The sequence below is a fragment of the Cololabis saira genome, chromosome 3 (genome assembly GCF_033807715.1).
Source record: "Cololabis saira isolate AMF1-May2022 chromosome 3, fColSai1.1, whole genome shotgun sequence".
Lineage (NCBI taxonomy): Eukaryota > Metazoa > Chordata > Actinopteri > Beloniformes > Belonidae > Cololabis > Cololabis saira.
The window spans coordinates 46,497,626-46,520,875 of record NC_084589.1 but is presented as its reverse complement, the minus strand read 5'-3'; the positions used below and the strand labels follow the sequence as shown (position 1 = coordinate 46,520,875).

At 42.2% G+C, this 23,250-nt stretch overlaps 1 protein-coding gene across 1 annotated transcript in view; it reads left to right on the top strand.

Moving 5' to 3' along the window:
• The window catches only part of LOC133440693 (zinc finger protein 665-like), a gene marked incomplete at its 3' end in the record, with an annotated part of 30,917 nt that extends 7,993 nt beyond the window's left edge, over nt 1–22,924 (top strand). The window contains exons 2-6 of the mRNA XM_061718011.1: nt 1,182–1,735; nt 6,787–6,937; nt 9,555–9,791; nt 11,365–11,522; nt 21,749–22,924. Of these exons, the coding sequence (XP_061573995.1) occupies nt 1,182–1,735; nt 6,787–6,937; nt 9,555–9,791; nt 11,365–11,522; nt 21,749–22,924 (2,276 nt within the window). The remainder of the gene's footprint in view (nt 1–1,181; nt 1,736–6,786; nt 6,938–9,554; nt 9,792–11,364; nt 11,523–21,748) is intronic.
• Between the last annotated feature and the right edge of the window lie 326 nt (nt 22,925–23,250).

The following is a 23,250-nucleotide window of genomic DNA, read 5'->3' as shown; positions in this document are numbered from 1 at the left end:
CAGGGGGCGGAGTGAGTAAATGAAACTGAGCGGGTTTTCAGTGGAGCCAGGGCAGTGAGGGAGGAGGAGATACAGTTATTGTAGTGGTTCACCAGATCAGCAGGGGAGGAGGATGAGGGAGGATTGGGGAAGGAGCTGATAAGGGTATATATATATATATATATATATATATATATATATATATATATATATATATATATATATATATATATATATATAATCTCACACACACACATTACACAAGTTATACATATAGATACTGGCTATCGTTATTGTGAGGAAGTGTGAGGAAAGGAAACTACACATGATAAAAAACCAAATCATAACACATAAAAGGCAGTTCATCAATCAATCCCTTCGAAGAAGATGTCATCAATGAATCTGTACCTTTTTTTTTTTTTTTTTTTTAAGATTTTTGGCAAAAAAAATATTGTGCTCAGTATTTCACACAACGTTTTCACAAGAATTCAGAAATGCTCAACCTGAAATGCAACAACTTTATTCTTCAGCTGTCTCGATACCAAAGCAGTAACACAAGAGTACAGTCACAGTGCCGCCTAATGGTCAGACAGAGTAATGCACTTGTTTTCAAATATACTACATAGATGAAGGGGAAGACCGAAGGTTCAGGACAAACTTTAAACCTCACAAATACAATCAACACTGGGAAGCACTTTTGACTTGTTAAAATCCCATCTTTTTGTCCCTTTTTGTAATTCCAGAACTCCCACAAGAAAATGTTTGTAAGGTGGAGGAGGACGGGGTTTTCAGTCATCATTACCTGGATAACCTGGAGAGGAGCTGCAGCCCGGACCAGGAGGAACCAGGGCATCCACAGACTACAGAACTGGAGGAAGACTCCAGCGGTCAGGAGATGAAGCACGAGGACGTAGAGGTGGATGTCTCATTGGTCAATGTTGCTGATGTGAAAGTTGAAAATGGTGAACCAGGACCAAACTGTGGCCAGTTGCTGTTGCACACTTCTCCTGAAGCTCAAAACAAAGATGAGGAAGGAACTGAAAGTTTACGCTCAGACTCCAGTAAAACTGCAGATCCGGAGCCGATGAGACGACACAGTGACCACGAAGATGCTGCTGTCCCGTCAGACAGCAACTGTAAATCAAAGCTGACCAGGACCCACACGGGGAAGAAGGCGTTTTCTTGCAGCACTTGCAGGAAAGAGTTCAGTAAACGTAGTATTTTAGTGGATCACATGAAGATCCACACTGGCGAAAGGCCGTACCTGTGCAACACCTGCGGAAAATCGTTTACCCAATCATCAGATCTTAAACGCCACATAACCACGCACACGGGAGAGAAGCCCTACATCTGCAAAACATGTGGTAAAAGTTACAGGCTACGTTCCCACCTGGTGGTTCACTCGAGGACCCACACGGGCGAGAAGCCGTACCTGTGCAACACCTGCGGAAAAACCTTTACTCAGTCATCAGTTCTTAAACGGCACATAACCACGCACACGGGAGAGAAGCCCTACATCTGCAAAACATGTGGAAAAAGTTACACAGAACGTTCCAACCTGGTTATTCACTCGAGGATCCACACCGGTGAAAGGCCGTACCTGTGCAACACCTGCAGCAAAACCTTTACTAGATTATCAGATCTTAAAAGCCACATAACCACGCACACGGGCGAGAAGCGATATTTGTGCAAGACATGCAACAAAGGTTTTAGCCGCAGATTTGATTTGCTGAGTCACATGAAAAATCACCCGGAGGAGAAGTCTGGTGACTCGTGACAAATGAAGTTCATGTTGTCGTCATCCGGGGGCAGCTGTCCACTCCTGTCTGACCCACAGAAGAAAAACCTGCAGAAGTCCAACCACCACCTCCTGTGGCTGATGAGACTAATCCCATCCCCACAAGGGTTGCAGGTTCAACCCAGATTTATGCTTCTCCCTCAACTTGACGCAGAGGGAACGATGTGGTTGTGTACTTTTTTTTTAAAGTTCTGCATTGAGTTTGTTTGAATCCCTGTTCCTTCTTAAAATCGTCTCCACGGGGCAAATAAAGAGCTGTTAGTATTTGCTGAAGTTTCTTTAAACATGACAGTTTATTTCGTTCATCTACAAAGCCTCTCTCACACGTCCTTTTTCCCGTCTGTTTCTTCTTCACTCACATTCTCTTTGTAAAGTTAATCTGCAGCTCCATGTTGTTAAACTCTCTCCATCTACTCCGTTCAGAGGTTAGTCCAAGGTCGTTTCCGAATTCGGACACTACCGCACTACATGCTACATACTGCAAAGTATGCACTGTATACTGCATACTAAATGAACGATTCAGTACGCTGCTCCAGCAGACGGTTCACACAGCAGTGTGCTACAGTGTATCCCAGAATGCATCTCGCACCAAAACGTCAGCGAAAGTTGAGATGTAAAAGCACACACCACAAGCTGTTGTAATTCCAGCTGTAGCGCTGTTAATATGCCACTTTATTACGTTTTAACATCTTTTCAGGCGTAAAAGTAACCGTTTAGTTTAGTAGCAAGTTTCTCCAAATAACGCCTGATAAGAAATTTGATCCGATGTTCCGGGGATCAAAAGAGCCGCCGGTCCGGCCGCATCAGCTGCAGCTGTTACCATGGTAACAGCAGCAGCTCACGGCCGGAGAACAGACGCGATCGCCGGGTCAAACTACGCTGTCGTCCCGGGGAGAAACCTGCTCTGTGGAGAATTGTCGCCGGCTGAAATAAATCATTTAGGAAAATAAATGTTGGTTTAATAGATTAAATCTAACAGTCGTAGCTGTCACGTTAGTTTGTCTGAATATAAAGTGAAGCTTCATGTTTTTACTAGATGGATGGATAGATAGATAGTAGGGGTGTAACAATATATCGTGCCACGAAATTTCGCCATACAAAAATGTCACAATACGTGTCGTGGAGGTGACAAACTGTATCGCGATATTGGGTTATTAATATTAATCTATTGTGTTGACTAGAAACGCGCCTCCGACCGCGGCCGGACCGCGCGGACCAAAATCTTCCTCCGCTCAGAAACTAGTCCCGTTTTGCAGTCCCGTTTTGAGGTCTGAACCTTTACTTATGTAAGTCTGGTGTAGAGTTAAGCCTTACCTTATTAAATTAAACCTTTTTGGGGTGGTGAGTAGGATAAACACGGGGACAACTTCTGCTAAGTTCCAGTGTACTTCAATGTCCGCTCAACAGCGTAGGATTTTAGAACATCAACACAGCACCTAGTGCTGTATCACTCCGCCCAATCTAAAACAGACTAATCACTACAGATAAACTGACTAGTGTCATTATAGACCCTGATTTACAGAATATAAAGAATATATTTATAAAATAATGAACCCTGAATTAACAAAATAACTTTCTTAACAAAAATAATTCCCTCTTACACTTATAAGGTGAGCATGAATCAATCTTTTTATGATGTAAAATTGTATGTATTTATTTACTTGTATTTATTTATTTAATTTTAGTTGTTAAATTTCTGGAAAAGAAAAAAGTAAAATCATACATGAGAGAAACTATTCAGTTTGTGGCAAAATATTTGTACTTGTATGAAACTGAAGATGCATAATGCAAACCTGACATTTTCTTTTAGTTCAGTTTGTGGAAAATGGTTGGCCTGGCTTTCTCTTTAAAACTTAAACAGTTATAAAGCATTACAAACTGTAATAATAGGGCAAACGCACAGCATTATTTTGTATTTTGTGTCTTTCAAATAAAAGACAATTTCCTCATGACTACTTCATTCAAGGTTGTTAAAAAAAATACTGCTATATCGTATCGTATCGTTATCGTGACCTCAATATCGTGTATCGTACCGTATCGTGAGATTAGTGTATCGTTACACCCCTAATAGATAGATAGAAAGAACTTTATTCATCTATCTAGTAAAAATAGAGAACATGAAGCTTCACTTTATATTCAGAGAAAACTACAAACGGCAGACAAAACAAAGCTATGTGTAGCTCAACGGGTTGCGTAAGCGACTTGCGTACAGCGAACGCGGGTTCGATTCCAGTCGGGACAATTTTTGCAAATTTCCCCGATGTGGGACTAATAAAGGATTATCTTATGTTAAATGTTGAAATAGCAGTAAAACCACATTCATTGATGAAATGACATAAGGGATGGAAAGGGATTTTAATAAATGTATTGAAATGAACATATCAGTCTATTGAATTTCATTTTATTTTATTATTAACAAAATTCTTCACTCTAGCTCTCTCTCCATCTTCTCCTCCTTGTCCAAACCCTCTCTCTGCATCTATTTATTTCAGCTCCCGGACAAATTCTCTGTCAAAACACAGCAATGAAAAGTAGTTATTTCATGAAAATACAACGAACTACCGATATATAACGTTGTCATAACACTTAGTTCACTTTTATTTACGTAGCAAGCACACTAAGATAACTAACAAAAACCTAACATACTATTAAAAACCCACAATTTTTAATCGTTGTCCTTACACTAAATTGAATTAAAAAAGGTTATATATTAAAGTTACTTACATTTATATTCCTCCTTCTCCCTCTCCACGGTGCAATTAGTCCTTTCTGCCTTCACATCACATCACTGTCCGATTGCAGCTGTTTTCTCAATAAAGCTTTGAGGAAAAAAGAAAAAAGCGCTGCCCGGCCGAGTCCGCATTGCATTCTGGGATATAGTAAGCGAGGTAGGCTGGTCTGAAGCATGCTGAGGATTTTTTTCCAAATCAGTAAAACATCCGGGTATTTTTCGCACACTGCAGATTTCCTTCTGTTCACATACAGCATACTACTTACTACACTTTGCCCAAATCAGTGTATACTTGTAGTACAGTATGCAAATTCGGAAACAACGCAAGTTTGATATATTTACATGTTCAGTTTTTACAATGTTCCTCTGAAAAACATGAAGAAACTTCAGAGAAACAAGGACAAAAGAAGAAACACAACCATCAACACGTCAGAAACAGAACAGCCAACCATCTGTCACCATTTTATAAACTTTAATGTCTGCAGCATTAAACAAAAAACCTTGAAGATTTCAGAAGTCAGTGCAGTCAGATAAGGTTTGCTTTTATTTCCCCTTTAAAATGTTTTTATGATTTAGAAAACAAGAACATTTGGTTTGCAAATGAATGAGGAAATGAGTGTAATGTGGGATACACATCACGATACTTGAGTCTCGATACAAATACTTGAGTCTCGATACGATACCAAATTTTGCGATATATTGCTATGTTATACATAGTTCGCTGAAAACTGTAAAAGGCTTTAAGAATTTTAAATCTAAACTGCGCGTACATCAGATTATTGTGATAATTCATGGGACAAACTAAGTCAAAACAATGCAATTCAAATGATCCATGCTGTGTTATTGTAACTATACAGGACTGTCTCAGAAAATTTGAATATTGTGATAAAGTTCTTTATTTTCTGTAATGCAATTTAAAAAAAAAAAAAAAAAAAAACAACAAAAATGTCATACATTCTGGATTCATTACAAATCAACTGAAATATTGCAAGCCTTTTATTATTTTAATATTGCTGATTATGGCTTTCAGTTTAAGATTAAGATTCCCAGAATATTCAAATTTTTTTAGATAGGATATTTGAGTTTTCTTAATATGTAAGCCATGATCAGCAATATCAAAATAATGTCGCGTTGTGGCTCTGTGTGGAAGCTAAGCTGCTTCGTCGGGATGCGTGGGTGGAAATCCCTTCACACGACAAGGGATCTTCTGTTTGGAACTTTACTTAACTTGCAGCAGGTGAGTACAGAACATGCAGCGGTTTATATCAGGCCAAGCAATTGTAATGGGTTGTGGGCTCTAGCTCGGGCACAGAACAGCAGTTAGCACTGTCCATGCGATGAGCCGTGAGCACCATTCAACCTAGTTCAAAAACAACTAACTCTCGTCAAGTCTCGTTGTCCTTGCGCGTTCGTGTCCGGTTCACGAACCAATCAAAACCTGCATTCGTTAACAAGTAACCTCCCATGTAAGGGGATGGAGGAGGAACAAACTTCTCTATTGCGACTGCCTTACACTACCCCCCTCCAGGAGTACTGAGTCCCTTCAGTATACAACTAACCATATCTAGGGACTAACTTCACTTAAGTCAAAAAACACTTTAACATACAGTAACTCTAGCTTAAAACGAAATTAATAAACAAATTTAGAGTTTAACTAAACAGTTTCCCTCCATCCATAGCCTAACTACATCCTGAATCTCTCTGGCTTATTAACAATGCGTCCACTGGAGGTTTTAACAGTCTTTTCTGGAATGACCTTGACTGCTCCTCTGTTGTCCTGTCGACCCCCCGGAGTGGTGGGTCGAGGTGTTTCCTCTGGGTCGCATGGCTCTCGAGAAACCCCTTCCTCAGTTGGAACTTGGTCCTCTTCTCCTGGTAATGGCAGCTCTGGCACCAATGTCACATCCTCTTCCAGCTGTAAGGCTGGGTCTTGGTAGCGTTGCATGACTTGGTTTCTTCTACGCTTAACCCAGGCAGGAACCACCTCTCCATCGAACGGTTTAAGCCGATCGTGATGCATAATCTTACTGCGTTTCAACCCCTGAATCTCATAGAGGACAGGACCTCGACATCCTGAGACAATCAGGGGTCCCTTCCACGGAGCTTGAAGCTTGGGGCTTAGTCCCTTCTTTTTGGTGTCATCCTTTACATACACCAAATCTCCCACAGCGTAAGAATGTTCCCGTGCCCGAACATCGTACATCCTCTTTTGTCGTTCTTGTGCTGTACGAAGATGCTCTCTTGCTGTGTTTTGTGCCTCTTCGAGTCCTTTACCCAGGCCGTAAAGGAAATCTGCTACCTCCATTCGGTTGGATTTGAGTTCTGCAGCCCCGGACTGGATATCTTGTGGTTGATGAATCTCTCTGCCAAACATGAGTCTATTGGGTGTGAACCCTGTGATTGCATGACGCGAACTGCGGTAGGCAGAGGTGAGTAGTGGCAGATGCTCGTCCCAGTTCTTTTGGTTTTGGTTCACGTAGCACCTAATCATCTGTAGTAAGGTTCTATTGAACCGCTCCACCTGTCCATTAGATGCAGGGTGGTAAGGGGTGGTCCTGGTCTTGGTGATATGTCGGAGCTTGCATACACTTTGGAAAAGGGAACTCTCGAAATTGCGGCCCTGGTCAGTGTGCAACTCGAGCGGTGCTCCAAACCGAGCGATAAAGCTGTACACAAGCTTTTTCGCTGTTGTTTCGGCTCCTTGGTCTGGAACAGGAAATGCTTCAACCCATCTCGTGAACTGGTCGATTATGACGAGAATGTACTTGTTTCCTGAGCTGGATACAGGAAAGGGGCCAAGGATGTCCAAATGTAGACGGTCCAGAGGTGCTCCAGCTTGGTAATTTTGTAGCCTGGCTCTCTTTAAGGGTCCGGTAGCTTTGCAAGCATTGCAATGCTGGCATTTCTTTAGGAGGAGATGGACATCCTGTGCCATTCCATACCAGTGGTAGCTCTGGCGTAGGCGCTCCAGGGTTTTTGCTTCTCCAAGATGCCCAGAGTGAGGAGGGTTGTGGCAAGCTTGTAGGACTTCTCTTTGCATGGAAACTGGAACGAGTAACAGCAAGGTTGGGTGTTGCGCTCCCACTCGTTCCCATGAATAGTAAAGAACTCTTTGCCGCAGTATCACCTGAGACCAGCAGAGCCAGAACTTCCTCACCGCAGGACTCTCAAGCGTCACCTGATCTTTAGAAGGGATGGTCCCCGCCTCTTTCCATGCATAAAGGATGGAGAGAACCGGATCAGCTTTTTGGAGATTGACCAGCTCCTCGGGGCTGACACACTGCAACCAATTAACTACTGGAGTCCCTGGCTGGCGTGCATGGGACTGCCCTGCTTCCTTCGACTGAAGTTGATCATCACTGGCCTCGGTACCGGATTGGATGCATCTCACAGCCAGTGGCAAAACATCATCAACGTCTTCTTCGAACTTTGACCACTGCTCATGAAGTCTTTGGCAGCGCTTACATCCTCGACATGGCAGATCAGACAAGTTCTCTCCGGCTTGGTAACAGTCACATGGGTGTGACTGCTCGTTGCTTTGCCTGGACATGGCATCAGCATTCGAGTGTTGTCGGCCTGCTCGGTGCTCAATGTTGAAATCATATTGGCTCAACTCTTGGAGCCAGCGAGCTAACTGACCTTCGGGGGATTTGAACCGAAACAGCCAGGTGAGACTGCCATGATCTGTCCGCAACACGAACTTTCTGCCCAATAGGTAGTGACGAAATTGGCGGGTGTAACGGACTACAGCAAGTAATTCACGTCTAGTAACACAGTACCTCTGCTGGGTTGGCGTCAGTTGGTTACTAGCGTATATTAGAACACGCTCTTCTCCCCACTGGACTTGGGACAGAACAGCTCCAATACTATGGTCGGAGGCATCAGTGTCAAGTATGTACTTGCCCTCAACATTGGGGTACCCCAGAACTGGTGTAGTTGTGAGTTTTTCCTTGAGCTGTGTGAAAGCATTCTGGTGTTCATCTGTCCACAGGAATGTGGTCCCCTTCTTTAGTAGATTGTGGAGGGGGCTTGCCAGCTTGGCGAAGCACGGGACGAACTTGCGGTAGTAGTTACAGAGACCAAGGAAAGCTTGCAGATCCTTTAGGTTGGTGGGGGGCTCCCAGAGAAGCACATCCTTGATTAGGGCGGGGTTTGGACGAATCCCGTCACCACTCACAACATGGCCGAGGAAGAGGACTTCTTCTTGAAGTAAGTGACATTTAGATGGCTTGAGCTTCAACCCATAGCTGTGGAGACGCTGGAAGACCTGCGCCAGTCGATCTAGGCTTTCATCCACTCCTCTGCCAAGGACAATGACATCGTCCAGATAGATCAGCAATGTTTCCCACTGAAGCCCCCTGAGGACAAGCTCCATTGCCCTTTGGAATGTGCTTGGGGCATTGCAGAGCCCGAATGGCATGCGTGTGTACTCATAGAGGCCCCACTTGGTTATGAAGGCCGTCTTCTCGCGGTCTTTGTCATCCATCGCTATCTGCCAATAGCCCGACTGAAGGTCAAGAGTTGAGAACATAGTAGCCCCTCCCAGAACATTGAGACACTCTTCAATTTTGGGCAGAGGATATGCATCCTTGACTGTCAGATTGTTTAGGCAGCGGTAGTCTACACACCACCGCACTCCTCCATCCTTCTTTCGGATTAAGACGACTGGGGCGGCCCACTCCGAGGATGATGGTGTAATAACCCCTGCTTGAAGCATGGCTTGAAGATGTGTCTCCTCTTCACTTTGAAATCCAAGAGGCGTCCTTCTTACTGGCTGCCGCACAGGCTTAGCCGATCCTGTATGAATTTTGTGTGTGACGTCGGATAGGAAGCCTAGGTCGGAGTCGTTTTTGGCAAAGAGAGATTGGTAAGTTAACAGCAGCTGGATAAAACGTTGTCGCTGCTCCTCAATGAGTATCTCACTAGTAGAACCAACCAAGCCTTGCAGATGTTCCGGGAGAGCTGACATTTCTGCTACCGTTCCTGCTACCAGTGACGGTACTATCTTTGATTTGTTCTCCTCACTGGACACTGTATTTTGCTCAGGTGAAGATGATAGCTCCTCCGGGTACGCCTCAACCAAGAGACCCAGGCAGGCTCCTTTAGGCAGGGATGCTTTGCTGGTTGAGAAGTTGCATAATCTGACGGGCACCCGCTTCTCCATGGTGGTAGCAACACTTCCGGAGGCTACAGCTCCTGTAATGTTCAAGGGTTCTAGTACAGCTGGAACACCTGGCCTTGGGTCTTCCACCTCACCCCAGACCACACATTCAGATGTGGCTGGTATGGTGGTATTCTCTCCTAGGGTCACTCTGGCCGCATAATAGTCGGATCCATCCCCGGTTGTGACTTTGGAGGGCACAAGTTCACTTCCGATGAAAACCTTTCCACGGGTGTGGATGACAACATCATGCGACTTCATCAGATCTAATCCAAGGAGGACAGAGTCGCGTATGGGGGCTACATGTACATCCCAATTGATAATTTTTGATCCAATTTTAAAGGTGACATTTAGTCCCCGTTTTGCCTCCATGCCATCCCCCACCCCTGCATTTAGAAGGTAGGTCTTTGACAGGCCTGTTAGATAAATATCAGAGAAACTCTGATACAGTTCCTCGGAAATGACTGTGGTCTGAGCTCCGTCTCCGTCTCCGTCCGGTCTGAGTGTCCACCACTGCCTGTGTTTGAATGCCGTTGCCCATCACAGGAATCTGCAGACTCTCACCCTTGTTTTTGGTGCAACCAATCTGAAGTGGTTGGCGGTCTGGATTCCTTCCCCTTTCAGGCGGCGATCGTTGGTCTGAGTCTCTGCCACCATAGTGTGTTGGGCTCTGCGACCTGCTACAGTCCCTCTTGAAGTGTTCAGGTGTTCCGCATTTAAAACATGAACCAGTGGCTCCACGATTTGGACTTGGACTTTGAGAGCGCTTTCGGCTCGGTTGCACCTGATTATGCTCCTTTTTCCTCTCTAGTGGCTGTGGAGATTGTGCTGTTGTTCTAGTTTGCTGGTGGGTTGAATACGTAGAGTGGAACCGTTCCATCTGGAGCTGTAGGTTCCCTACTGAATTAACTAGGGTCTTGACTTGGTCAGTCAGTGCAGCAAACTGATCAGTAGTTACATACTGAGGGGTCTGCACCCTACGAGAAGTTGCAGTGAAGTCCTCGCAGGTTTCTCCATCATCAGCCCAAGAAATGCGTCTTGCTCTGTTCTTCATTTCAGTGTCACGTCCTACAGTAGCTTTGAAGTTATGTTCATGCGCCTCCACACTCTTCTGAGCTTCTGCAAGGGAGCATGGATCTCGGTTCATAACTTCGTAGGCCACTCTTTGATTTTTTAGACCTTTAAGGAAGGCATCAGTTGCTAACTGATCTTGCAGTTGAAGATCCACTCCTGGATATGCAAATGTGACGAGGCGTCGCACTTCTTCTGCAAATTCAGCTGAGGTCTCCCGACCTTGTCGAAGTTCTCCCAACTTCCTCCGAACTGTGGTAGGGGGGTCCCTTTTTCCAAAACGCTGCGTGTGTTGCTCCACTAACAGAACATAATCCTCTCTTGTGCGCTCTGGCAGTGAGCAAACATACCGTACGGCAGCTCCCCTTAAGCATTCATGAACCCTGTCCACTCTCTCAGCAGCGCTCCATCCATACTTCCTGGCCTGGCGTTCAAATGGCAACATAAAAGAGTCCCAGTCCTCGCCTCCATCAAATGTGGCCAGTTTAGGCCTGTGCACTTCCTGCAGGGCGTGCTGACTGTTGTGGCCTGAGCTGTTTGACCTCTGCTCATCGTGGTAGGTCAACAGGCGTGGAGTTTCACGTTCAGGGTCTCGAGCTTCTCTCCGTCCCCTGTCTGTTTCAGGATTTCCTCCTCTCCTATTAGGACCAGAGTTGCGAGTCCGCTGGTGGATGACATCCAGCTCAGCAGCGAAGGGACCACTAATAGGACGTCTTGGTCTTACTGGCATCTCCCAAGAGACTGAAGGTATCGCATCAGGCTCAGGTGCATGTCTGTCTAAGGTGGGAGGTTGTAAAATTCCATCTTCATCCCTGCATGAGGCAACAAGAACCGGTGGGGCTTGCGGCCCAGCAGGATTTCCTCCACTTATGTGCGTTAGGACAGGGGCCAGCATCATTTGCAGGTGCTTTGTCTGTTGATTTTGGTTATCCAGCAAAGCTTGCAACCATTTGGGTGCTTTATCAGGTTCGGGAGAGCCTGCTGTAGCACCTTGCTGTTCTTCAGTCATTTTAATGTTTTTCTTAGTTTATGTAATTATTATTATTATTTATTTCAACTCTGTGGTCTGTTCCATTCCGTTCTGCTTTTGTTTTAACTGGAGTTTCAGCAATGTCCTTTATTTCTTTCTTTTTCTCTTTCTTTCTTTCCTCTTCTCTTTCTTTCTTTCTTCTTCTCTTTCTTTCTTTCCTCTTCTCTTTCTTTCTTTCTTTCCTCTTCTCTTTCTTTCTTTCTTCTTCTCTTTCTTTCTTTCCTCTTCTCTTTCTTTCTTTCTTCTTCTCTTTCTTTCTTTCTTTCTTTCTTTCCTCTTCTCTTTCTTTCTTTCTTCTTCTCTTTCTTTAGGGGGCAACAGGTTGTTATTTTCCTCCTCAGGTAACTGGAGTTATGAATGGGGACGCGCGCCGGCGGTGCGCTTTGATCAGCGCACGTTTACAGTCAGAGCGCCGGGAGCGAGCATGGTAACATTCGCGTCGGCATCCAGCCGGTTGGTTAATTAGCTCGGATTGTTTTTACTACTTCCAATGGCGGTGTACTCACGGATGGAAAGTTTTGGAGATCCCACTTCTGACACCATTTGTCGCGTTGTGGCTCTGTGTGGAAGCTATGCTGCTTCGTCGGGATGCGTGGGTGGAAATCACTTCACACGACAAGGGATCTTCTGTTTGGAACTTTACTTAACTTGCAGCAGGTGAGTACAGAACATGCAGCGGTTTATATCAGGCCAAGCAATTGTAATGGGTTGTGGGCTCTAGCTCGGGCACAGAACAGCAGTTAGCACTGTCCATGCGATGAGCCGTGAGCACCATTCAACCTAGTTCAAAAACAACAACTAACTCTCGTCAAGTCTCGTTGTCCTTGCGCGTTCGTGTCCGGTTCACGAACCAATCAAAACCTGCATTCGTTAACAAGTAACCTCCCATGTAGGGGGATGGAGGAGGAACAAACTTCTCTATTGCGACTGCCTTACAATAATAAAAGGCTTGCAATATTTCAGTTGATTTGTATTGAATCCAGAATGTATGACATTTTTGTTTTTGTAATTGCATTACTCGAAATCACAATATTCAAATTTTCTGAGACAGTCCTGTACAAGCTAAAGTTACAACATATTTGTGTACGTTTTTCATATTATTTACATAATATGAAATTAACATTATTATTTAATCAAATGTATAAAATCAAGTTGTACTAGATTTACAACTCGTCTGACACATGATTTATTATAAAGCTGATGTTGAAGCTGCAGATCTGCAGGTTGGAGAGCAGGAAGAAGAGGGAGGATCATCGGGATCAGATTCCAGGAAGAGGACACACTTTGGATTTAACCCTTTTATATCAGACATCCGTTTAGGAGTAAATGTCTTTTTACCTCAACTCATATTTAGTTAGAAATAATCATGACAAATGTAATTAAGTTTTCATTTTAGATGGATGAATCATTTTATTGTTTATAATTCTGGAATATTACACTCTCCATATGTAGAAAGAGCAGCAGTGCCCCCTGGTGGTGAGTTATAAAAGCTCAACATAAACCCAAGAGTGAACAATCTATCGTAATAATAAAAAAAACACAAATAAAAAAAGACTTTAGTGCATCAACAAGAGGAAAATTGTTAGTGACACAGATTATTGGTACAGCGTGATCAGTACAACCAGCATTTAGCTCAGAAAACAATGTGGAAAGAGAAATGTCATCAAATGAAGTTGAAAAGTGGAGATGCACTTTTGTCCTTTATCCTCAACTTCCTCAATCACGTCATTTTGATCCAGATTGTTATTTCACTGGTCTTGGCTTCATCAAATGACACATCCAGGGACAGAAGCCGTGCATAGGTGTTCATCCTGTCCAGGTGTTGGAAGGTGAAGTGAAGCCGAAGCCATCGCTTCATCCACTGATCTGTTGGCACGGTAGGAAAACTGATAGGAATCCACTGTGTCAGGAACCATGGAGTTGATGTGGGTTAAAAAAAGATGATCTGCTCTGTTGGTCTCTGGAGAAGGTTTAATGAAAATGTTTCTCCATGAATAAGGACTAAAAATAACGTAAAAGTTCAAGACAGACTAATTATCCACAATATTTAACCAATAACGATGAAGTCATTAATGATATGAATGAGGTGGTTGATCATTTTAACAGGTATTTTGTGAGTGTTGGACCAAAGCTGGCAGAAAAATGTGTGATCCTGGATCAGCTGATGGATGGAAGGAAACATTAATAAGTAGAAATCCAGATTCAATGTTTCTCACAGCTGTGGAGGAGAGAGAAATCATAGATATTGTAAGTAAATGTAAAAACAAGGTGTCAACTGACTGTGGTGATATGACAATAGTCAAAAAGGTTATTGATGGATTGTTAACTGACATACAGCTGTAATCAGTCGCTCAGAACTGGGACATTTCCAAAAACAAATGAAAACTGCAAAAGTCATCCCACTGTACAGAACTGGAGACAGACACCAATTCACTAATTACAGGCCTGATTCTTTACTCCCAACATTTTCTAAGATCTTAGAAAAAGTATTTATTTACAGGTTGGACAAATTAATGCCAATCAAAAGGCCACGCCCCTAATTACGCATTAAACTTCTTGCTTTATATAATTCCAACCTGCCACAATACGAGGAAAAAGAGGCTTCAAACCCCTGCAGAAAACCTGTGGGTGATTCATGCATGAATGAACCGTCATTCTGAGTTTGTGGGTTAGTTTGGGATCTTTATTCCCTCTAGTGGTTAAATGTTGGAAACTGCAGCTTTAAATCAGTCTTGTATATCTATATATTTCACACCAAAATCATGTTAATTGATCCTCATTTCCTTCCCTGTGTTCCCTCTGGTCGTACCATCCGAAGTTTAACTTCCCTCTGACTTAACTTACTTTTTTATTTTAATGCCAAACGGTGACTCATGAGTCCTGCATGTGCACGTCAATAATAAATCCACCGACTGGAAGCGCTGAACTAAACTAAGTTGGATGTTTAAATGTTTTGATGTCTCAAAGACTTACCATGTGTATTATTTAGAAGCCCATTGCAATAAAAGTTTCTTAACAACATAAATGTTTTATGACAAATAATAAAGAACACATGAATTAAAAAATATTTTTATTCTATATATTGATATTAACAATCAGAAGCTTATCATATAAATTGTGTCAGTTCTCATTGTGTCAGAAAAAATAAAACTCTTTCTAAACCTTCTTGCTTGTGTTGTTTTCTCAGATGTAAATCACTTTGGATAAAAGCGTCTGCTAAATGACAGAAGTCGTAGTAAACCAGTGATGAAAAGAATGTTGTATGCATTTTGTTCTAATTACTTTTGTTGGTAAATGAAATACTTACTGTAACTGCGAGAAGGAACTATGTCATTTGTTCAGACTCCACTGCAGCCCTTCAGAGTTTGACTTCAAATAAAACAACAAGAGAAGATCTAGTGTTGGAAATATTAATGGTGTTGTGGAGGTTATGCAGAACTGGAATTACTGTGCAGTTTTGTTGGGTTCCTGCCCACATGGGTGTTGATGGCAATGAGAAAGCAGACAATATTGCTAAAAGAGCATTGAAATTGAGTAGTGAGGTAATTATGGAAATTCCTTTTGGTAAAGGTGAAGCAAAATCATGAATTAGAAAGGCAGTGAGGGATTCATGGCAGAAGGTGTGGGACAACGGTGTAAAAGGGAGACATTTTTATAACATACAGAAGTCAATTAATGCCAGAGGTGTCTTCAGTATTGACCTTCATTACTCAGGTAGAAGTATAGATACTAGAGTTTAAAAATACTCCTGTAGAAGTTGAAATATCGACTCAAGTTTTTTACTTGAGTAAAAGTATAAAAGTACTGGTTTCAAAACTATTTAAAGTATAAAAGTAAAAATAATGTAAGGGGGGAAAAAGCCATTAAGGACAAAAGCCATTGAAAATGAATGCATCTTAGTATAATGCAAATATATTAAAGAAGCATATATGTGTACTATTGAGCATTAACATGTGTTTCAGAAAGCAGGAGATATGATGACTAGTTGACTATAAGTATTGTAATGGTGCAAAAAGTCAAACTTCAGAGGCATGTTATCATTTATCCTAACCTTTATTGGAATGTACATCCAAGTTTAGTTGCAGGAATCTGAAGGAACGGATGTAAGAACAAAACTGGACAAGAACATCTGAAACAACCACAACCAAATTCACTCTATCCGGATGGAGCAATTTAACTGGATAGTTTTTATTTTAAAGGCTGAAATGAAATAGAGTAACAAGGCTGTTTTTAAAATGTAAGGAGTAAAAAGTACAGATAATTGCGTGAAAATGTAAGGAGTAAAAGTAAAAAGTCGTCTGAAAAATAATTACTCCAGTGAAGTATAGATAACCAAAATTTCTACTTAAGTAAGGTAACGAAGTATTTGTACTTCGTTACTTGACACCTCTGATTAACGTGAAGGTTTTCAAAGGAAAGTGTAGGAGAGAGGAAGTCATCATTTCTAGATTAAGATTAGGTCATACTAGTTTAAAATCAACTCTGTATTTAATGTCAAAGTCCGTGTCTGATAAATGTGATGAGTGTGATGTCACAGAGAATGTAGAGCATGTGATTCTTAAATGTGGCAAGTATGAGGTAGAAAGGAACGCTTTAAGAGACAGGATGTACGAGCTGGGACGGGAATGGAGTTTAGTAGGTTATTAGGGAGGAGTGAGGTGATGAGGGATTGTTATAAGGAAATCCTTGTCTTTCTTAAAGATGCAGGGATAGATAATAAGATTTAAATGTGGTTATCTTATTTTATTTAGGTATTTCCTTTTTTCTCCCCTTTAAGTCAGACTGTAACCTGGTGTAATAATGATCCTGATGTTACACACTCCGGTACAGCAGGTGGCGGTAGAACCTAATAACGTTGGTTGTGATCCGCCATTAAACCTAGAGAAGAAGAAGGAGAGGACGGTTCTGTTGTTTCCTTTCTTTTTCCTCTTCAACAATGTCTAAGGTGAATCATCTGAGAGAGTTTATCGGTCAGCGACTAACAGCAGCTGCTGTAGAAATATTGTCAGTGTTTGAAAAAAGCATCTTGGAGTATGAAGAAGAGCTCGACCGTCAGCGCAGACTGTTGGACCTCGCCTGGAAACCTGAAATCAGACTCCACAGAGTCGGTACGTAACCCTGGAAAGTTGAATGAATGAACACATGAGTATGACTCCTACAAGATCCCTTTGTTTCCAGTTAAAAGCCGTGGTGATGAAGCAAACCAACTAAATGGGAAACTCCCCAGCTCAAGCAGCTGCTGATGTGGGATTCGGAAACATCCCGAACTAACTTGTTGTTCTGTTTACTTGGTGCTGCCTTTCATGCTCCATTCACACTCTGGACCAGACTCATATTTCACACTTTATCAATTAATTAATTAATTAGTTAATTATTTTTTATTTCGAACGTCTATATAAAAAATAAACAGTAACATCTTCATATTCACATATGTTCGAAAAAAGGAGTAGGAAGAAGTCTATACTTTTTCCTAGTTCCTACCCCTTTATAACTCTATGAATTTACATTATTGCTATTATTATATCTACACAATATCCATATAAATACAGTCAAAATACAAAATATAAATATTACATGAATATTATATCAATATATAGACAATACAAATATTTTATAAATCTATATAAATATACACTATATAACTACATAAATATGCCTATAAATATATATATGCTACATACCTAATAAATACATAACATATATTACATAATTATAACTATCCCTCTCAACATATAATATATACTACATAAATATCCACATAAATATCTAAACATATCTTAAGCAAGTATAATATACCATTTTTCCCTATTTTATTTGTTTCTCACACTCGTTACCCCATTTCCTCTTCCATTACCTGTTTATAAATCATTTTTTGTATCTCTTTTTAAACAGATTTATGTTAGTACCTTTTCATTTCCAGCTCCAAACTGTTCCACAGAGTCTCCACAGTTCCATATGCACATGCTGCACATTGTTGTTCTACTTTATGTTTTCTAAAATGTAGTTCTCCCCTTAGATTATAGCCCCTTTCTCTCTCAGTGAACATTCCTCTCATATTTTTTGGTAGTAGATTATTCCTTGCTTTGAACATTATTTGCACTGTTTTGTATTTAACCAGATCCATAAATTTCTTAACTAGATCCATAAATGTCTTTAGACTTAATCGTTTATTTCGTAGAAACGGTGCAGATCACAGTGGCTCCGTGTAAGATGTGAGATGACACTGGCAAAAAACCAGATCGTTGGAGGATGTTCATAAAGGAGTTCATATGCAGTACTTGTAGTAGTGGTACTATAACTGGTACTATAATAGTACTACAACTGGTACTATAATAGTACTATAACTGGTACTACTAGTACTATAACTGGTACTTATACTGGTACTGTGACTGGTACTACAACTGGTACTGTAACTGGTACGATAACTGGTTCTACTGGTTCTTTAACTGGTACTATAACTGGTACTACAGTTGATACTATAACTGGTACTACTGGTACTACAAGTGGTTGTACTGGAACTATAACTGGTACTACAGTTGATACTATAACTGGTACTACAAGTGGTACTACTGGTACTATAACTGGTACTACTGGTACTATAACTGGTACTACTGGTACTATAACTGGTACTACAATTGATACTATAACTGGTACTACTGGTACTACAAGTGGTTGTACTGGAACTATAACTGGTACTACTGGAACTATAACTGGTACTACAAGTGGTACTACTGGTACTATAACTGGTACTACTGGAACTATAACTGGTACTACTGGTACTATAACTGGTACTTTTATCTTTTATGTTGTGATCTGCTGGAGCAGCAGCATCACAGCAGTAGAAAGAAACAGACTGGAAAAGGTGAGGAAAGCGGGCTCTGTCCTGTACTGTAGTAGTAGTACTAGCTCTGTCCTGTACTGTAGTAGTAGTACTAGCTCTGTCCTGTACTGTAGTAGTAGTACTAGCTCTGTCCTGTACTGTAGTAGTAGTACTAGCTCTGTCCTGTACTGTAGTAGTAGTACTAGCTCTGTCCTGTACTGTAGTAGTAGTACTAGCTCTGTCCTGTACTGTAGTAGTAGTACTAGCTCTGTCCTGTACTGTAGTAGTAGTACTAGCTCTGTCCTGTACTGTAGTAGTAGTACTAGTCATCCATCAGCACCATGGACAGCTCCATCAGTGACCAGCTTCGTCACCCGCCATGCATCACTGAGAGGCATCATCATCATCATCATCCTCACCATCATCATCCTCATCATCATCCTCCTCATCATCATCATCATCATCATCATCATCCTCACCATCATCATCCTCATCATCATCATCATCCTCACCATCATCATCATCATCATCATCATCATCATCATCCTCACCATCATCATCCTCACCATCATCATCCTCACCATCATCACCATCATCATCCTCTTCATCACCATCATCACCATCATCATCATCCTCACCATCATCATCATCCTCACCATCATCATCCTCACCATCATCATCCTCACCATCATCACCATCATCATCATCCTCACCATCATCCTCATCATCCTCACCATCATCATCATCATCATCATCCTCACCATCATCATCATCATCATCACCATCATCATCATCATCATCATCATCATCATCCTCACCATCATCATCATCATCATCATCCTCACCATCATCATCATCATCACCATCATCATCATCATCATCATCCTCACCATCATCATCATCATCATCATCACCATCATCATCATCATCATCATCATCCTCACCATCATCATCCTCTTCATCACCATCATCACCATCATCATCATCCTCACCATCATCATCATCCTCACCATCATCATCCTCACCATCATCATCCTCACCATCATCATCCTCACCATCATCACCATCCTCATCATCCTCATCATCCTCACCATCATCATCATCATCCTCATCATCACCATCATCATCATCATCATCATCATCATCCTCATCATCACCATCATCATCATCATCATCCTCACCACCATCATCATCATCATCATCATCATCATCATCATCATCCTCATCATCACCATCATCATCATCATCATCCTCACCATCATCATCACCATCATCATCCTCACCATCATCATCCTCATCATCACCATCATCATCATCCTCACCATCATCATCCTCACCATCATCATCCTCACCATCACCATCATCATCACCATCATCACCATCATCATCCTCACCCTCATCATCATCATCCTCACCATCATCACCATCATCATCATCATCATCATCCTCACCATCATCATCATCATCATCCTCACCATCATCATCCTCACCATCATCATCATCATCATCATCATCCTCACCATCATCATCATCATCCTCACCATCATCATCATCCTCACCATCATCATCTCCATCATCCTCACCATCATCATCATCCTCATAACCATCACCATCGTCATCATCATCATCATCATCATCACCATCAGCTGCAACCACAATTCATCAGAATTCTCCCACACAGGGCCCTTTCCAAGTTGTCCCTGGCTAGTGGATAGTAGGGGGCCCGACAGACAGCTGACGTGCATTGTTCTTTATGACCTCAAACTCCACTCTTTGTACTGACATGTCAACATGACTTTACCTTAAGCTGGAATGTGGTGTCCTGCATAAGCAACAAGCTTGGAGTGAGATTTGCTCACCTTTTTTATCCAGTCTCAACTTTCTGAGGTCTTTCATAGAAATTACGTTGCGATCAGCCCCAGTGTCCAGCCTGACTTTCAAAACTTTCTTGTTGACAATCAGATCTTCACGCCACTTTTCTTTCTTTGCATCCACTGCATCGATTTGTGAGACTTGTTTTTCTGCTTGGATTGTGCCAACAAAGAAGTCCTGATCTGCCTCGGCCTTGTTTATATGATGCCCTTTATGATTATTTGTGTGTTTGCGTGAGTTGCACATTTTGGCATAGTGATTTTCCCCCTGGCAGGCTTTGCACATTTGTCCGTAGGCAGGGCACTTCTTTCGCTCATGCCTGTAGCTGCATCTTGTGCAGTTTCCTTGAGTTCTCATCTTTACATTCTGTGGTGTGGTACCACTGTCTTTCTGTTTGTCACGTTGTTTTATCTTAGTGACTTTATTGACAGGAATTTCAACCTCTTCATGTAGACTTTTTAGCTGACACCGACTCAACTCACTGGCTCTGCAAATGTCTATTGCTTTATTTAGCGTGAGGTCCGGTTCTCTCAGTAGTCGTCCTCTCACTTGGTCATCTGTGATTCCACACACGATTCTATCTCGTATCAGTGAGTTGGTGAGGTGCTCAAACTCGCAGTCTTTCACTTTGTTTTTTTAAATCAGTCACACATGCATCTCTGTCTCTGATTTTCCTTGCACTCAAATAACAAACAAGTGCCTCAAATATGTCACAATTTTCCTTGGCTCACAATGTTGGCGAAAAAGTTCTTTCAATGTATCATAGTCATCTACGTCTTCATCAAAGTCAAAGGTTTTATATACCTTTTAATTGCTTCGTCCCCGGCCACATGTAGGAACGTGGCTCTTTTCACTGCATCAGATTTTTTGTCTATTCCGCTGGCGACAATAGAGACTCTCCAATTTTCCGCTAGATTTCCTTCTACACTTAATGAGGTCGGAGGTTTCATCTGCTCCATTTTATCTTCCTATCTTTGTTTTACTTCAAGTTTTTACTCTGACACCATGTTATATATGACGCGGAAGAAGCCATTTCTAGAACAACAACTTTATTTTTCAACTGTCTCCATACCAACGCAGTAACACAAGAGTAGAGTCACAGTGCCACCTAATGGTCACACAGAGTAATGCACTTGTTTTCAAATATACTACATAGATGAAGGAGAAGACCGAAGGTTCAGGACAAACTTTAAACCTCACAAATACAACCAAACAATCAACACTGGGAAACACTTTTGACTTGTTAAAATCCTATCTTTTTGTCCCTTTTTGTAATTCCAGACCCCCCACAAGAAAATGTTTGTAAGGTGGAGGAGGACGGGGTTTTCAGTGACCAGCACCTGGATAACCTGGAGAGGAGCTGCAGCCCGGACCAGGAGGAACCAGGGCATCCACAGACTACAGAATTGGAGGAAGACTCCACCGGTCAGGAGATGAAGCAAGAGGACGTAGAGGTGGATGTCTCATTGGTCAATGTCGCTGATGTGAAAGTTGAAAATGGTGAACCAGGACCAAACTGTGGCCAGCTGCTGTTGCACACTTCTCCTGAAGCTCAAAACAAAGATGAGGAAGGGACTGAAAGTGTACGCTCAGACTCCAGTAAAACTGCAGATCCGGAGCCAATGAGACGACACGGTGACCACGAAGATGCTGCTGTCCCGTCAGACAGCAACTGTAAATCAAAGCTGACCAGGACCCACACGGAGAAGAAGGCGTTTTCTTGCAGCACTTGCAGGAAAGAGTTCAGTAAAAGTTGTAATTTAATGGCTCACATCAAGATCCACACTGGCGAAAGGCCGTACCTGTGCAACACCTGCGCAAAATCGTTTACTAAATCATCAGATCTTAAACGCCACATAACCACGCACACGGGCGACAAGCCTTACATCTGCACAACATGTGGTAAAAGTTACAGGCTACGTTCCCACCTGCTGGTTCACTCAAGGATCCACACGGGCGAGAAGCCGTACCTGTGCAACACCTGCGGAAAAACCTTTACTCAATTATCAGCTCTTAAAAGCCACATAACCACGCACACGGGCGAGAAGCCCTACATGTGCAAAACATGTGGTAAAAGTTACAGGCTACGTTCCCACCTGCTGGTTCACTCAAGGATACACACGGGCGAGAAGCCGTACCTGTGCAACACCTGCGGAAAAACCTTTACTCAATTATCAGCTCTTAAGAGCCACATAACCACGCACACGGGTGAGAAGCCCTACATCTGCAAAACATGTGGAAAAAGTTACAAGCAACTTTCCCACCTAGTGGTTCACTCGAGGATCCACACCGGTGAAAGGCCGTACGTGTGCAACACCTGCAGCAAAACCTTTATTAGATCATCAGATCTTAAAAACCACATAACCAAACACACGGGCGAGAAGCGATATTTGTGCAAGACGTGCAACAAAGGTTTTAGCCGCAGAATTTATTTGCTGAGTCACATGAAAAATCACCTGGAGAAGTCTGGTGACTCGTGACAAATGAAGCTCATGTTGTCGTCCTACCGGGGCAGCTGTCCACTCCTGTCTGACCCACAGAAGAAGAACCCGCAGAAGTCCAACCACCACCTCCTGTGGTTGATGAGACTAATTCCCTCCCCAGAAGGGTTGCAGGTTCAACCCAGATTTATGCTTCTCCATCAACTTGACGCAGAGGGAACGATGTGGTTGTGTACTTTTTTGTAAAGTTCTGCATTGAGGTTGTTTGAAACCCTGTTCCTTCTTAAAATCGTATTATTTGTTGCTGTTGGTAACTTTCCGTCTCCACGGTGCAAATAAAGAGCTGT